The sequence below is a fragment of the Anarhichas minor genome, unplaced genomic scaffold (genome assembly GCF_050575085.1).
Source record: "Anarhichas minor isolate MPS153535 unplaced genomic scaffold, ASM5057508v1 ptg000002l, whole genome shotgun sequence".
NCBI lineage: Eukaryota > Metazoa > Chordata > Actinopteri > Perciformes > Anarhichadidae > Anarhichas > Anarhichas minor.
In genome coordinates this window covers 7,635,564-7,653,135 of record NW_027466448.1, presented here as the reverse complement: position 1 = coordinate 7,653,135, position 17,572 = coordinate 7,635,564, and the positions used below count along the sequence as shown (strand labels likewise).

At 43.6% G+C, this 17,572-nt stretch overlaps 2 protein-coding genes across 2 annotated transcripts in view; one reads left to right on the top strand and one right to left on the bottom strand.

Annotated features, from left to right (window-relative positions):
• The window catches only part of aff1 (AF4/FMR2 family, member 1), a 15,750-nt gene extending 12,710 nt beyond the window's left edge, over positions 1 to 3,040 (top strand). Inside the window, exons 17-19 of the mRNA XM_076090096.1 lie at positions 54 to 91; positions 188 to 426; positions 586 to 3,040. Of these exons, the coding sequence (XP_075946211.1) occupies positions 54 to 91; positions 188 to 426; positions 586 to 710 (402 nt within the window). The 3' untranslated portion in view covers positions 711 to 3,040. The remainder of the gene's footprint in view (positions 1 to 53; positions 92 to 187; positions 427 to 585) is intronic.
• LOC142946559 (uncharacterized) lies at positions 3,039 to 17,572 on the bottom strand. The gene is made up of 48 exons (XM_076087955.1): positions 17,445 to 17,572; positions 17,199 to 17,338; positions 16,856 to 17,079; positions 16,659 to 16,768; positions 16,452 to 16,570; positions 16,183 to 16,318; positions 15,578 to 15,660; positions 15,346 to 15,465; positions 15,145 to 15,246; positions 14,901 to 15,059; positions 14,686 to 14,768; positions 14,350 to 14,500; positions 14,216 to 14,260; positions 13,949 to 14,116; positions 12,953 to 13,072; positions 12,733 to 12,843; positions 12,602 to 12,634; positions 12,354 to 12,488; positions 12,076 to 12,222; positions 11,810 to 11,944; positions 11,531 to 11,688; positions 11,260 to 11,404; positions 11,070 to 11,124; positions 10,856 to 10,922; positions 10,625 to 10,758; positions 10,492 to 10,535; positions 10,173 to 10,346; positions 9,817 to 9,971; positions 9,572 to 9,685; positions 9,340 to 9,455; positions 8,670 to 8,824; positions 8,373 to 8,578; positions 8,090 to 8,267; positions 7,787 to 8,011; positions 7,322 to 7,491; positions 7,168 to 7,238; positions 6,969 to 7,069; positions 6,752 to 6,871; positions 6,002 to 6,139; positions 5,758 to 5,912; positions 5,502 to 5,601; positions 5,114 to 5,349; positions 4,607 to 4,790; positions 4,273 to 4,521; positions 3,995 to 4,177; positions 3,820 to 3,879; positions 3,478 to 3,623; positions 3,039 to 3,385 (listed from the first exon to the last, which is right to left on the bottom strand). The coding sequence occupies exons 1-48, from the start codon at positions 17,570 to 17,572 to the stop codon at positions 3,341 to 3,343; spliced, it is 6,333 nt and encodes a 2,110-aa protein (XP_075944070.1). The 3' UTR covers positions 3,039 to 3,340.

Here is a 17,572-nt window from a genome sequence, read left to right as displayed (position 1 = left end):
GTTGTAAAGAGAACCAATTTGTGTTTTGCTAATTAAATGTGGACCTCTTTCAGAACTCAACAACCCCCGATCCATCTGTAGTAACATTAAAGTAAGTCACTGCAGTTACATTCATTCACTGTTTGGGCATATTGCACAGAGCTGTCTTTGTTGTAAAAAGTCTATCTCTTTCCACGTATCTTTTTAGAGTGACAGACACACCGTCCTACACCCCCAACATGCCGTCTCCAGCCAACACCTCCACCAGCTCAGGTCCCGGCTCCAACCACAGTGTCAGCGGGTTGGTTGTGGACCCTGTCGGCAGCTCTGTGGTCATTCCCCAGGCCATCGGACGAGTGGCATTCAGCTACGTCAACATCACTATGTTATTCTTGAGCGCTCATGACATCTGGGAGCAGGCGGAGGAGCTGGCACAAAGAGGCAGCGGTAAGCTTAGACTCTAAACCTAGATTAACATTAGATAAGGAGTCTCCCAGACTAGATGACATGGGACCAGAGGGGGGGGGGAATTTTGATAATAATGGTAATGTTTGGACGTCCATTGTTTTGATGTATGATGCTTTGCATATTTCTCCTATGTTTCAGGTATGCTGACAGAGCTGGACACACTTATGGGCCCATTGAGCCTTGCGTCAAGTATGAGCTCTGTGGTCGGTTATACGAGACAGGGCGTCCACTGGCTGAGGCTGGACAGCCAAAAGGTGAAGTGACCATCAACCTGCTCCCGTCACTGAATACCTGCGAACCCTTCAGGCCGCCTCGCTGTACCTTTACTTCACCTCTGTGTGTTATGCTCCCATACCGACCTGGACTGTCCCTCAGGCTTGTGCCAGTTTTCTCTACTTCACATGAACTCATCTCATCGAGAAAAAAAAAGAAAAAGATAGACAAGGAAGTCCTCTGATGTGATGTGTGTTCTTGATACCACGCTGAACATTGCACTTATTTATTGTTTCCCCTCACGTCCACTTCGGTGTCTCTCACTTTCTCTCTTGCACTTTTATGAACATAGGTTTCATCTGCTGTAATCTACATCTTTCATGTCTTGTTAGTCAGTTATTGTGTTGGAATCATTTAGTGAATCACGTCTCTATATTCAGGAGTGACGCGCATGAAATATAACCAAAAGTGCCATTTGGTGGCACTATAATTCTCCCCTGCCTTATCATGTGGTTGTGTTGCTAGTTCTGACACACATTTGATTTATTAAGTAATACTACAAGGCACCGTACTCGTTGTTCAAATGGATCATGATTTTTATTTAATTTCTCTTAAAAGAGAGATTAAATTTCCCTGTGCAGTCTGAAAGATCTGTTTGATTTGGATTCAGGGATTTTGTATTTTTTTTAAAGTTTATTTCTCCGACAAATCACGAGGAGTCATTTATTAAAACATTTGTACTGGTGACGCGGTCTAATGTTTACTTTGTAGGAAGTAAAGATAAGTCAAATATGGGGATATTGTTGCAAAAGGGCCAGATAACAATATCAAATCAGTTTTTGTGCAATAAAAAACCCCCGCTGTACTGTTACCGAGACGTTTGCCCTCCCAGAACTACATACACGTCGGTTGAATTATGAATATCGTAACAAAGATAAATCTGGACATGATTAATGAGGCAAAGTAAGACACTTCTGGTGATTTCGGAGGAGACTGGCCTGTCAGGTTCAGTCTTTGATGAATGATGAAATCATTGTGTAAACTGTAGAATCTGTCAAATTTTAAGGCATTACCATTTCTTCGTGATCATCTTGACTCTCGTCTGTGTCGTAACGACTGATGATTGGAAACACCTGAGAGCTGAGGGACTCGAGTCTCTGATGTCACATGGTTTTGTTGATGTGACGGTTGAAGCTCAGGGTCAGAAGTGATTCGGGCTGTCGTCAGACCAAAGAAGATTATATTTTATTCTTGTCATCCTGTTAAAAAAATGTGCACTTGTGCCCTCCATCTAATGAGTTATACAAGCATCAAAGTTCAGTAAACATCTTAAATACTTGCAAGAACAAAAAAAAGGTGGGGGGGGCATTTTACAACCCTGACTTTCCTTGAGTGTAGAGGTGGATGTAGTCGTTGACATTGGCCGCGTTAGTCAGTTTGAGTTACCTTTTTAAAGTATAGTGGGACCAGCACAGTCTTTCAACAGATATGAAACTACAGCAGTGTTCCCTTTGTTTTGTTTTTGCACCAGGAAGCTGCTTTCCTCTGTTTCTCCACACTTTCGTTGAGTTGCATTGTTTACTAAATCTGTGCGAGTAGAATAAAAGGCCAAACAATCGCTTACTAAAGAATGCACTTTTGAGTATTTGTAGTTCACTTCAGAGCATTACTGGACAAAAGAACACCGTGTTCCAAAGACCGGCAGGGCTGTGCTCGTCTTCTCTCTTGTTCGGTGTAACTTTGATTGGAAGCAATAACGCATGGGTTTTGTTGGTTGTAGTTTTTATTTTTAGTGAGGCGTTGATGTAGTTATTACAGTTTCACAGGGGATACAAAGATAATTGGTATGAAATAATGTGGGAAAAGAAACATTGCTTTAGATTAGCGTGTTGAAATGAGTACCATTGGGTGTGAAATGTTTCGCTTGTTAATTCAGTCTGTGTCATTACACCATAAAAGGGCTAAACCAGGATCACAAAAGTGTTCCTGACTTTATTTTGTCACATAAATGATAAAGTGATATTTTTTTCAAGGAGCGAGTACACCGACGCCACGGCATTTGGGAATACTTATGTACCCATCATCATCGGGCATCTAAAGAAATGATCTTTAAAGTTTCCTAAAATGTTGACACTACACACAAGGTCATTTTGACATTCATAAATAGTGCGACTTCAACTGTTTCTTGTCTTTTGCAACTTGTGGCTTTATTTCCATCATCCTCGATCGTTTGTTCGTCATTTCTGAATTACTCTGCAAGTTTACACTTCTTGACAAATACTTGTTCAGAAACATCTTTGAAGGATGCTTTTTTCCTTTTGTGAAATATGTAAAGAATTTGTGTTGCAGTGTACAGAGATGAATAAACACTGGAAATAAATGTTTTGTTGTCAATTTATTGTTTTTTTTACTCTTGTTTTTCTCAAAGGAAACAAGAATTACACAATTTAGTGGTAAAGGTCAGTAAATAACATGAACAGTGAATTACATATACAAATTTTCTAAACTGTTGCACTAGAACAAAAGATTAATACATCTTATTTGTATTGGTGCATAACAATACATACTGTACAATAGAGTTGAATCTTAAAGCACTCTGGAGACTTCATTATCACTGATTTATTTAAAAAAAAAAAAAAAGTAAATTTACTGTACAAAACTTGAATGACTTATTCAATGTTTATGTGTCTGATTCTCCTGCGAAATTGGGGTTGCTGAAAGCAGGCTGCAACAGAAGAATGACACAACTTAGCATTTACACTCCCCATGAAAACGTGTTCACACACACAACCATAACAAGCTGATCAATACACTCACCACATCGACGGGAGTGGTTGTTCTTGTTGGCAGACTCGGGACGCTCAGTTTGTATCCCCGGACACTGAAGACGTAGAACAGCAGTCCAGCTATCAAGCTGAAAATCACAATGGCTGCAATGACGGCACCGGCGATCACCCCTCCATCTGTACAAACAAATATGACATCTGTGTCAGCAGGGATGTTAACACACAGTTTTTCATGTTGATCGTCTCTAAAGCTACCCAACATCCAAATACGTCATCGGTTGCACATCTACGTTTATTTGAAAACCAGCTGCATACACGGGCAGAGAAAAGTAGATGGTGAAGAACATCGTATCTGGCACTTTGTCCCACTTACTGCTCACATCTGGACCATCAGTGGGGAAAATTGGGTCACCGCCATCATCTGTCGTATAGTCTGAAAAATCAGGTTTCACACAAGAGCTTTAAAAACCAAAATGAAAGCTGCAGAAATGAGCCTGCAGTACTATATTCCAACCAAATGTAAAAATAATAATAAAACAAATCCTTACACTGGCGGTGGCGGCATGCAAAGCCTCTCTTCTGCAGGCAGTTGTTGTCATTCCAGCGTCCGTCCTGGTACATCTCCACACAGTTCTCCTCGGCCACGTCCCCGGGGTGAAAGGCTTCATTGGGCTCACCGGGAGCCCAGTTGAGGAAGCCCAAAGACGTGGCATCTGTCCAGCCCCAGCCAACTACAGAACCATACATATACAGTTCCACCATTAAAAGCAGTCCTTGGAAAAGAAACCATTCGTATCATTGTTTCTTTGTCCATTTCTACACTCACAGTTGCGGTCCCTGGTGAGCCCGATCCATATGTGGTGGTATTTGGTGTAGTTCATGTTCCTGATGAACTCCACCTCCGCTCTGCTGTGGATGGACACCAGACTTGCCTTGACCGTCTGGCAGTAGTGTAGGGCGTCCGGCCAAGAGAAACCCTGCTGACCGTTGTACACGTAGTAACAGAAGCGGCCGTAGGGAATCCAGAACGGCAGACACTTCCCATCACCAGGGGCGGGAGTCGGCGGCGGTTGCTCTGAGAGACAAATGATGCGACACCGTCAACACTTTACGTTGTGTACCTTAAATGAAGAAAAGTCTGTTCACTTTGTGTTACAAACCTGAGGAGATCTTGCAGACGTAGGGTTTAGCTTGGTCACACTTGGTGTCGTTCCAGGTCCCGTGGAACGCACGTGAGGCGTGCATGCTAACGCAGCCCTCATCCTTGATGTTGCTGGGCTCTCCTGGTCCCCACTGAGTGAAAAAAACTGGCCAGCCATCTGTCCATGAGTAGGCGCCATCTTCCTGCGTTACAAGATGACATAAGCTTGGGTTCAATGATTAAAGAGTCAGTTTACGAAAAAAAAAACAGATATTTTCCCACCAAACTAAATGCTTCCCCTCTAAACTTTTTGACACGCTTATAAATCAATAAATGTAACGCCCGATTAAGTCAGATCATCCTTCTGTACTTTTACTTAAGGAGGATTTGAATGCAGGACTTTCACATGTGATTAAGTATTGTTACTAACAGTTGGTGGGTTGTTTGGTCTGACCTCACACTTGATAGGTCAGATAGATCTGAAACCAACTTAAATGTCTTTTTAGTTTGTCCTCCCTAACAGCACCTTGCGCCTGAGTCCGATCCAGGCGTCAGCTTTGCCCTGCAGGACCACTCCAGCGACGAAGGCCTGGTCATAGCTCATGTCGATGCTGGCCAGGTCGCCTCCCTGCTGCTCACAGGCCGCCTGGGCCGCGTCCCACGTCGCCGGCTCCTCCACCAGCTTGTAGCAGTTCCGGTACCAGGAGATGTAGCCCTCCTGACAGGGGCTCTTGGTTGGGGGTGGAGGGTCGATGCTGCTTGCTGATGTGGAAGCAGATGAAGTAATGTCTATAAGTAAGGCCTGAACAGGGATTTAGCTGCAATATGTCTGAGATGTTTCCTGTAATTTCTGAGACTAAAAGGAAACGAATGGTATTTGAGCAAAATGACAAACAATTGGAATTTTAACTGACATTTCTTCCTGGAGCAGACAAAGCTCTGATCCTTATGACAGCCGTCATCGTTCCACCTGCCACTCATCAGGGGTCCGTGAGCCATCGCCACACAGTGTTCCTGTTGAGGATGAGAAGAGAGCTTAAAGCCATCGAACTAGAAACTTGAGCTTTTAAAGCACAATGTGTAGGTTTTAGTCCTGCCTGTTTGAGAGTAAAAAAGGTTCACATTATTATCATTATGAATAACTCTGTAGTGTCGGTAAAGTATCCTCACTGCTCCTCCTGCATTGTTGGGCTCCTTGTCGTTCCAGTTGGTGTACAGCACAGGGCTGACCCCGTCACTCCAGGCGTACTGATTCTCTAGCAAGAGATCCGACAGGCCGATCCACGTGGGAAGCTCCAGGTCCCTCAGGTAACTAGAGACAAAGTCTGGAGGAGAGGAGAGAATCAAAATATAGACAGTGGTCTTTTTGGCCTGAGGCCACTGGACTGTTAACTTCTTAACTTCTTCTTCTTACCATTCTCGTACTGGTTATCAATAACTGCCAGCTCTCCTCCTTGGTCTTTGCACCAGCTCCGGGCATAAGTCCAGTTCGCTTTAATGTCATCTTTCTTCCCTTTGAACATGAAGCACTTGTTGTTGAAACGCATCCAACCTGCAGGAGAAGGAAGATTAATAGGTTATATCATAGTTCAAAGATAATTAAAGGTTGTATTAACAGTTACAGCTTGATTGGTGCATGTCAAATAAAGTACTTTTAATGCAATAATATTACATAATGTATAATAAGCAATGGGTAAGAAAGGACAGGAAGCTCCAAACAAACCCCCCCATTTTGATGTGTCTTGCTCTCTGGACGGGACTTCAATCCCAGGAATTAAATACCTGATGAATCAAGGCACTGAACCACATTGATGCAATAACAAAAACAGTCAAATAAAAATCATAATGTAGAATTTTCATAATTTCATAAAATTTTCATAGTCTGTCAGAGTGCAAAAATTGCATATTTTCATACTATAGTATGTCCATAAAGTTAGTGTATTATGTTGAAAAATGACAGCATAGCATGTCGTAAAAAAAAAAATACATAAAAAGTAATATAATATGTCATAAAACGTCATTAAAAAATGTGATTAAAAGTCATGACTGCACTTTGAGTGCCTATGCTCTAAAATACAACATACATATTTATCTACATATATCGTGCATGTTTTAATAAATAAAGAACACATATAATTTAGTATGTTTTAAGAGTGTGTGTTACCTGCAGGGCAGTGGCCCTCCCAGGGCTGTGTGGGTGGAGGAGGAGTGTGGATATCTCCAGGGGACTTCTTACAGACGTAACCTGCTCCGGCCCGACCACAATTGGCATCATTCCATCCACCTTAAACAGCCAGAGTTCATCGTGAATGTCACCAACAGGAGTCCGATCAGTGAACAGTTCAGCGCGATAAATCAACAGATGGATGGAAGCTCAATACCTTGATGTCTGTTCATCTGAACACACTGCTCCTCCCCATTGGCGTTGTTGGGCTCACCCGGACCCCAGTGAGTGTATGTCACAGGGGAGAAGTCCACCCACCTGTGTAGGTAAAACAGAGACACCTTGAACTTAATATTCCACTTAAATGTGAGTGCTGTGATGTTGTCCTAGCACCAACCACTTAAAAATACACATACATGTACTGTCCACTTGCAATGCCAAACATTGCCATTCCAATCCAAGCTGCAGCAACCTCGCCCGTCCCCACCTGGAAGAGCAGTACAACGTGACTCAATCATAATTCACTGGAACATATTACAACACATTCTGCTGAAGAGAAACAGACAGTACCATGGTGTTGACGTATGCCTGCTCGTCTCTGGTGTGGATGGAGACGAGTGAGGCCTTTTCCTGGTAGCAGCGGTGCATAGCGGTGTGGAAGTCCACTATGTCGGTGTCGTTGTAGTAGTAGCAGATGTTGTTGTTCTTCCTCCAGCCGGGGTTCGTACCACAATCAGGAGCTGAGGGGTTGAGATATGAAAAAACAAACATGAAGATGATCTGCTCATTATTTATATTTGAAAAAAAAAGCCTATCACATATGAGGTATTCCCTAAAAACCAGACACACAGTAGCCTTTATTTAACCTGGTAGACCCACTGATATTAAGCATCTCTTTCAAGAGAAATATTGCCAGACATGCTGTATCAAAGGTTTCACACTTATCAAGCATTCAAGTGGAAGACTCAAATAAACACTAGGGAAACAGAAACTTGTTCGTGCAGGTAGGATAGGTGCATTGTGGGAACAGTTTACCTGGGAGTGGAGGTGGGGGCACTGGGGGCAGGACGGGGTTCTTTCCTTTAGCAATCATGCATATCCAGTCCTGGTGAGCGTCACAGTTGAGATCATTCCACCACGCGTGGGTCCCGTTGGTGTTGCTCACCATCTCTACACATTCCTCGCGGCCCTCGTGGTTGTTGGGCTCCCCGGGACCCCAGTTGGTGTGCGAGAGAGGTGTGCCATCGCTCCAAGAATAGCCTACGGGAATGGAAATGATCGTGAGGTCCCAATTATCTTCCACCAGGGTCCACTCTATGAATCGCACATTATACTCACCTCCTTCTGTAGGGTTGTGCTTGAGGCCGATCCACTTGCTGGTGCCTTTGCTGTATAGAGCTAGGAACTCTTCCTCCTCCTGGTTGTGGATGCTGACCAGATCAGCTCTTCTGGTGACACAGTCCTCGTGTGCTGCTCCCCAGCTTTTCTTCATGGACCAGTCCACATTGTGGAAGAGCTGTAATAAATCATCCAATAAATCAGTACTTGAAAATTGACCACCAGTCTAATGACCCCCGCGGCGAATCATGGTTTTAGCTGTTTAATCTGCTTCCTTGTTTACCCGGTAACAGTTTCTGAAGTGAGGCAGAGCTGTCCACCCAGTAACACAGCCCTGTGCAGGCGGAGGAGTCGGGGCCTTGGTGGGCGGGGTGATGTCGGGCCTGAATTTCTCACAGACGAAGGCGTGTTCCTCTAAGCACTGCTTGTCATCCCAGAAACCACCGATCACACCCGTTGTCATAGCCACACAAGTACCATCCCCGTTATCTGGAGAGGAAAAGGACAAGTTGTGTTTTGCAATGCGTCTCTACTGTATCATCCTGTCCAGCTGATGTAAGGGGGAGCGTTAGGTCTGTACCTGGCTGGTCTCTGTCCCAGTGAGTGAAGGTGAGGGGTGAGCCGTTGTCCCAGATGTAGTCGACCCCTCCACTAGAGCCTCCTCGAGCACGCAGGCCAGTCCACCACAAACCGGTCTTTCCCGACAGTGTCACTGTAAAATGTGCCTGCTCATAACTGCAGGGCAGACGACAGAGAGACGATTGAATCAAAACCTCTAGCCAACCAGGTCGTTGCATTATGAAGACAGAAGATGCTAAATCTGCCGCCATTATTAATTCATCTGGTCTTTCTTTCCAAGCTACACAGTTCAGATATTTGGCAAAAGAATATTGTCCTGAGAGAACCTGAAGAGCAACATCACAATAACATTAAATTCACACACACACACACACACACACACACACACACACACACACACACACACACACACACACACACACACACACACACACACACACACACACACACACACACACACACACACACACACACACACACGAAGGGTGAGGGCAAGGGTTAAATCAATACAACTGGGCCCCTACAAATAATGTGTCCTACTTTTCTGAACAGCAATAACATAACATAAAATCAAAAGATGAACAATATACATCATTGCACACAATAGATTTAAAAGTAAAGAGTTTTTCCTTTAGAGGATAATAAAGGAGGGGAGATAGGTTGTCACTCACACGTCTCCGAGGTGCAGCAAGAAGCCGTCCTGCTCTTTACAGAAATCCTTAGCGTCCGACCAGCTCCTGGTGCTCTCCTCCATCCAGTAGCAGGAGTAGCCGTATGCATCCCAGCCCTGACACATATCACAGTCTCGTTACACAACATAGACTGTTGCTCTCGTTCAACAAGCATCATAACTTCAAAAAAAAGAACTGAAGAAATAAAGCGTATGGTTAGAGTGTGTCCTACCTGAGGGCATCCGTACACAGTGGGTTTCACAGAGGGCACTGGATAATGATCTTTGGGCATTTTGCACATGTAGGTATTGAGCTCGGTGCAGGACACGTCGTTCCATCGTCCAGTCTGAAACAGATATGAAATGAACAATGAAAAAATGAATAAGGATACACTTTGGTCGAATTTTGGCTTTGTATTTGAAGTATAAAATGTGTGATACTGGTGTGTGTGTGAGACTATTTTTCCATCCTTCTCACCTGGTGTAACATCTCAACACAGTCTTCAGCGAAGCCATCGTGGTTGTTGGGCTCCCCTGGAGCCCAGTAAGTGAAGGTCACTATGTGCTCGTCAGACCAGGTGAACATACCAGACACAAACAGGTCATTCAGACCAGTCCACACGTCAGTGGTGGCTGTAAAAGACAACCCGGAAAAGAAAAATCAATTCGCTTTCTTTTTTCTTTTCTCTCTCTGGGCAGCCTACCAAAGGCCGCAAGCTGACTGTGTCAAAATGAAATCAATACCCGTAAATGTTTTATGTGGGAATGGATAAGAGATCACTTTTTTTTTTATCATTAAACTAGCTTTCACCACCTATTTTCCAAGATACATACCCATGTACAGGTAGCTTTCCAGCCAGCTCTGCTCCATCATCGAGAGGATGGATACGAGTTCAGCACCCAGAGTCCTGCAAGTGTCCTGGGCATCATGCCACGTCTTTTTGTCTCCAAAAGGTTTGTAGCAGAACTCTCCAAACTCATACCAGTCAGGCCCTGAACACCTCAGCTCTGTAGCACAGAAGTTAGAATCAGTGCAATCAACCATGGATTGAATAATACACAAAAACACACACAGTGTTTACTTTTTCCTTTATAAAACAGTGTCTGCTCAGAGGAAAGAGAATTAAGGGATTGTCAATGCATCTCAACTCACCCCCATCTGCAAAAGTGTAAGACACAGCATAGTTTCCATCATATCTGTAGGAAAATAATCGTGTTGTTGAATTTGCCTCCCAGGACTGCACCGCACAAAGAATAAGGACTTGGTTTGAAACTCGGCTACTTACTGAAATGAGGTGATGCCGTTCCTGGTGGAGCCGGGATAGAAGTCCTGTCCCGCCACTTTCAACAAAGTACAGTCTCCTCCAACGTCATTTAATATCACTCCAGCATGGATAGCTGCAGCACAGATGTTCGAGTCCTGTTAGAGGAGACAGAGCAGAGATAGAAGTATATATTTATACTTCCTCAACAGTTTAGAGAACTTGTGCTACAGATATGACAAAACACTCACATACCCCACGATATACTGACGTGCCGTACACTCTGTGATAAGCATTGGCACAATGTGATGGACAATGGACACTGAAAGACACATGAGAATCAGTTGGTTCTGTGTGTATGACGAATGGAAATATCACAAAACATTATGTTATCCCACAGAATACAAATGCGACATATAATATGCAGAACATCACTCTGTTTAAAAATGTTATTGCAGGTTTCACTCACGTCATTTTATCGTTGGCAAAGTTGAAGTTGGGTTCATTGCCGCATGTGATAGCATCTGTTAAAACCGCAATTTTGGAATTATTGACCATCAGTGTTTATTTGTGACGATATCACAGTAGATCGATGATAAAACATATTTTTGGGGGAATTTGGATGTAGACTTGTAACACTAGTAAAGTGGTTTTCTTACAGTCCGGTGTGCATCCTAACACGTCCAAGCGAAGGCCTGCCTGACCACTGAACTCCACTGGGAGGATGCGGACGTACTGAGTTGACACGGGTGTCCCCAGCAGCTGAGTTACAGGACTGTTTCTGTCTGTTGAGCCTTGGAAAAACTGGAAATGATGGAAATAAAAAATAACTACCTGTTCCCCGTCTTCACAGTTTGCGTTTGAACCGGGAAGTCTCTGGACTTCTCTGTCATGTTCAAGTTTGTCAGGTGGCCGTCTGTGTTTACTCACCTGCCCGTCAGCAGTGTAGTCAGTCCAGCTCGTTCCGTCCATACTGTGCTGGATCTTGTATTTGGTTAGCCAGTATTCGTTTTGAGGACAACCCTGGATTACTATTCCTGTTACTTTTCTGGTCTGGCCAAGGTTTACCTGGATCCAGCTTGAGGTTGCTGGAGGAAAGTACATTAGATATAGTATGAGACTAATCAAATAGAGATGAAACCCAGTCTTCACCTTTAACCATCTATTCAAATATGATTTCATACGTGTGACCGCTGGGTTGGTACGTACGGATTCCTGAAGGCATCCAGCAGGAATTTCCATTCAAACGGGCTTTGTTGGGAGTGAAGGCACCAATGGAGGAAGAAGCGGAGAGCTGAGTGTCCGTGATATTCCTGTCCTCGACTCCCAGGCCGTGCAGACACACTGCGAGCAGCCAAAACGTTAACACTCAGCTGCGATTGTAACAAAATCAGGGGAATATTTTTGACACTCCAGGAGACATGGAGGTTGGATTTTAAACTACTTTAATGAATCAAAGAAAAGGAAACGCCCACCTTTTTGTTCACAGCTGTAGACGATCTCAAGGTACTTGGAGATTGTGGGACAGGGGTCCACTTCCGTATGGGCGTACGCAAAGCAGTAGGGATGGTTGTCACACAGCTTTCTATAGCGAGGAAGGATACCTTCCACAGTGCAGCTTCCTACAGAACACACATTACCTTTTGGTTAAACATAGATCAATGTTTACTTTTCAATTTGATATGATTTACAGAAAACAACCAGTCAGAAAGCATCTATACACATTGACAGGCTATTGCGCAGCAGCCCCCACCTTCTGATCCACCCAAGTGTGGACAGACGGTATCACTCTTTCGTCCGTAGAAAGCCGACTGGATGTTAATTACACTTTCGGGCGGACAGTGAAGGACAGCAGAGGAGTCCTGGCACACCAGCGCCGTCATGAAACCTGCAGCAGGAAGAATTCAAAGTTTTTGCATGATGACAAATTCATTGCTGTTTTACATGTTATTTGCTGATCAAAGCGTATTTTTTTGTTGACTGATCCAGAGGTATTGTTACCATCATGAGGTGGAGGAGGCTCAGGTGTGTTTCCTGAAAGGAAATGTGAGTACAGTGTTACAGACATCTATCAACACCCTAAATATCTGTTTGCAAGTGTCAACAACAACAATTAAAGCAACATATCTCACCTTTCCGTTTGCAGACGTATCCTCTTTTGTTCAGACAGTTGTCGTCATTCCAGTAGCCGTTGTTAATTAGTATAGACAGGCAGTCTTCACCGTTATAGTTGTCTGGGTTACCTGTGAAGAAAGGGAATTCAGTTGTCTTTTTTTTTTTTGCAAGACAATAATCCTCATACGTTTTGTTTCGTACAGAAATTGAGCAGAATGTATTTGGCTTCAAATTAACCTGCATTCCAGCGAATGTATCTGAAAGGAGCACCATCTGTCCACTCCCAACCGCCCTCAGTGACGGAGTCATGACCGCCCATCCACAGAGAGATACCTGTGGGACTCAACTGGATCACACCTGAGAGAAAACCACAACAAAAACTAATTAGGGTGAGTCAAGCTTAGTAATAGATCCAACTAAAGTTTCTTTCTACCAGAAAAGGTTTGGTGTGGAAGACGTTTTAAAGCCTGTTTCACCTCCTGGGTGTGGTCAGAAGTGGGCTTTATTGCACCTGTAACCACAACCAACAGTGATGTCACTGTGTCCTGAGTACACCTGTACATCACTGCAGCAAAGTGAGAGGTTAAACCACTGTAGATCAGTGGAAAGAAGATTGTCAGCAGGTTTTAAGTTACTGTTTAAAGGCACTATGAGTAGAATTTGTCTTTTGTCGTCTTGTTAATTCAGCCATGCTTTAATGCTACACAGGTTACAGAAAATGAGTCAAGCAGCGGGCGGGTGGGCAAGCGGCAGCACTCGGTCTCACTATTCATAGAAACCATGAGAAAGATTTCAAAGATGCTGCAGTCAGACAAAAATGCAACAAGCAGTGACTTTAAAGCAACAACAAAATTAAAAATATTTAAAGTTTAAATTGGGTTATTGCTAGAATGTTAAACTCAACAGTATATATTATACTTTAGGTATCTAGAGTACAACAGATTATTGGGGGTCACTGCATTAAGTACAAATATTTGGGGAAATAAAAATAGCTAGCACATAACTAGTACAAGGAGCATGGCGTAATATAGTCCTTCAACATACTTACGTGGTATATTCAAGTCTACTGTTATGCATCCAATACTCAATGAATTTTGGGACAAACACAAAAACTTGAAATGAATAAGCAGGACTAAGGCAACAATAATAGAAATAAATTAAATTGGGATAAAAAAAAGAAGAAAAAGAGAAATCCCATGTCAGAATATTGGAGTAAAGATGTAAAAGTCATACCTTGTATGAAGGCCTGTTCGAAGGGATCGGTGATACTGATGAGGTCTCCTCCCTGGTTCACACAGTCGGCTCGAGCCTCTGCCCACGGCCTCATCGACAGGTAGTTAAACAGGTAGCAGTAGTCGTTAAAGGGGTCAGACATCCAAGAGCCGCATTTCTCATTCCACCCTGTGACGAACACAACAGTACACATATGCACATGTCAAGATAAACACATCAGTTTCAGAGCATGCGGAAGTGCACTGATCAGTGGAGTATCAAGTGAACCTGGTCCAGATGTCGGGGGCTGGGGAGGAGGTCCTTGTCCTTTGGCTACGGAGAGACAAGACATACAAGAACTATAAAATACAGTCTGTTTACAACACAAGAGACACTTAAATAAAAGGCACAGTGCATCACACCTTTTTTGCAGATATAATCCCTTGTGGAGGTGCAGAAATCATCATTGAGTTTCCCAGGGTGCTCAGGGTGAGACATCCCTCTGAGGTGCGCACAGTCCTCGTCGCCCTCCCAGTTGTCTGGCTGGCTGGGCGCCCATGGGAGGGGGGGGTCCTGAGATCCAAAGAAAAGAAACCCCAGTCATGATGAAACAGTCAGGACACACAAAGCTCCTCACAAGAAGGATCCCATGATTTCCAAATGCTGGGGATCATGATTATTTCATTTCTTAGGGTCTAAATGATATCATATTACAGTGACGTGCTTCACACAATATGTTCATGGGTTTTGTCACTTACTGAAGGAGTTCCATCCGTGTATACAAAGTGGTTTTCAACATTGATATCATTCAAACCCACCCAGGACTCCCCTGGCATGTGAGCTGAAGATAAAAGACAAGAACATATCAAGCTCATTTTAATTTCAAACAACATATTTCTATTCACAGCGTTCATATCATTTCTTGATGTTATATTTCAGGATTATGGGATGAACTGCTTTCTTAGCTGCTCACCAGTTAAGAAACTGAGCTCTGCCTCTGAGTGGAAGCTGGCAAGGTGACCCTGCTCTCCGCTACAGTGAGCCTCGGCGTCATGCCAGTTTTTCACCGACTCACTCTGAAAATGATAGCAGAAGTCCCCGTACAACAAATACCCAGGGTCACAGTGGGAATCTGAAACAAAAAAAACATGCAACAGTTATCAACATATCTTCAGCTAGACGGTATGTGAAGAGAGGAAACATGACGTCTGACTAACCGGGAGCTGAAGTAGGTTTGATGTTCTGTCCACCTGTCATCTCACAAATGTAACCCAGGCTCTTGAAGCAGTTGGTTGTTTCCCATTTTCCTTCATATTTTCCTGGAAGAGAGAATAAACTGATGTTGGTCCGGCAATGCCAGCCTCAGCTGAAAACGTGTCAAATGTATTTAGGGCTAGAGTGGAGAGTGCTAATTCTACCTGTGTAGATTTGTCCACAGTCCCAGGTGCCGGCAGTGTTTTTGGGCCAACCAGGACCATAGTTGGAAAAGGTTATCGCTGTTTTATCCACCCATTTGAAATCCCCGTCCTGGTCCTTATCTGGTGACATCACAAACAAATGAAAAGGGCAAATTCACAAATCACGTTTATCGCAAAGACAACAAGAGAGTTTTACAAATAGCACCATGAGATTTATTTGTGTGTACAGTACCTGATAAACCGATCCAGATGTCAGGAATGTCCACTTGGTGAAAGTCTGGAAGTTTTCCGTTTATGAAGAACTGTTCCTCTTCACTGCACACGAGGAACAAGGAACGGGACACAAAAGACAGACAGGGTAAGATTTCTACTGTTCTCCCGATCAGCTACTCAGCTTTTTTGTCTTTTTTTTAGCCCGTTGTTTTGGTTTCCTGCCCACAGCAGGCAGCTGTTTTAAATGAAAAAGCTCTGATAAACCTTCTGTACGCTGCCTACTCAGCAACAAACGGCCAACAAAGTTTGTTGGTGAACTTAGTCGAGCATTTAGCAACTTAAGAGACAGATATTTCTCTCAGGAAAACAGAGCTAAGACAGTGAATACTGGACATTTATCTCATTGTTTTGTGTCTGCTTGATGTGTTAATAGGCAACTGGCTAAAACTTCATACGGCAATAATATGTCAACGTTGAGTTGTCAGCTTGTTTCTTCTTTAACAGCACTTTATGTGTGTTACACAGAGTCGCCTTTACGTCTTAAGAATGCAACTTTTCATTTTGTAAGAGGAAGATTGTGCTATTTCTTCTTTTAAAAGTTACATAGTTTTGCTTCTCTCCTACCTGTTTATAATCAGCAGGTGGGCCCCTATATCAGAGCACTTGGTGAGGGCCTCGTGCCAGGTGGTCAACAGATTGACATTACTGACCGGCCAGTAACAACTGCCAGCGAAGCTCAGCCAGCCAGCAGGGCAGATGGCTGGAGGCGAGTGTCAGAGGAAGAACAGGATAATGTTAGCGGTAAAAGCAAAGCATCTTTATTGAATTATTGCACTTTCATAAAGAAATGAAGAGACATCATCTTTGCATATTTCCAAAACAATCCAGCTTACTGTTCAGTGGTCGTTTACACATGTAAGGACGCTCATATCTGCACACATGGGATTTCCATTTCCCAAATTCGCCTGATGAATCTTTGACGATTGCAGAACATGCGCCGGCCTGTGTATCGCTGTTGGAGAACTTGTGTTTAAACCTTTGATTGCACAAATAAATACTTTATAATATTTAAATGACACCCTAACAATATGATATCTTACCCCGTCGGTTCACCGTCAGCCCAGTTTCTGTAAGTCCCCAGAGGGAGAGCATCAGACCAGGTGTACACATCACTTCCTGCTTCAACTTGACAGGAAATCTTGTTGCATTTCTGGAGGAAGAAAGCTCATCTTCACACGGTTGTACTTAATATTCATAGACAATTTTACACAATAAAAAAACACTATGTTCCTCTCACCAGTGTGGAAAGCCCAATCCAGAGGTCAATCCATGATGCGTCCATTGTTCCTGTGACAAACTGCTCCTCTTCTGCTGAGATAATGGACGCCAGGTCTCCTCCTTCCTGCACACAGTCATGTCTCGCTGCCGCCCAGTTCTTCCTGGTATCTGCTTTCAGCTTGTAGCAGTTGGAAATGAACTGTCTCCAGCCGTTTGCTAAGTCACACTGTGGGCCAGGATTTGCTAAAGAGCAGAAAAGAGAAGATGTGTTAGCCCCTCATGATCCAGTATCTGATCTGAGCAAACTTCTTATTGAGGTAAACTTTACATGAAAATAATTAAAAAATATATTGTGGACTTACGGTTGTTGTGCTTGCAGATATATCTCCTCTCAACGGCGCAGTTCTCGTCATTCCACTGTCCAAAGTTTGATCCTATCACCTGACCACAGTCCTCCCCGGGTTCATCGCCCCAGTTATCAGGCTGGCCTGCCATCCAGTATCTGAAACAGGAGAGAGATCATTTGGATGTGGACATTTTAAGTGGTTTTTTTCATTTACATATTAAAGAACTGAAAGCTTTTTCTACACTGGAACAGAATTACATACGCTATGTATTCTATGAAAGGGCTCCCATCACTCCACTCGTAGACTCCCTCTGAGACTTTGTCATTCAGGCCTATCCAGTAGATCCTTTCGCCAATCTGTGTCCTTACCCACAACTGGAAAGGACACAT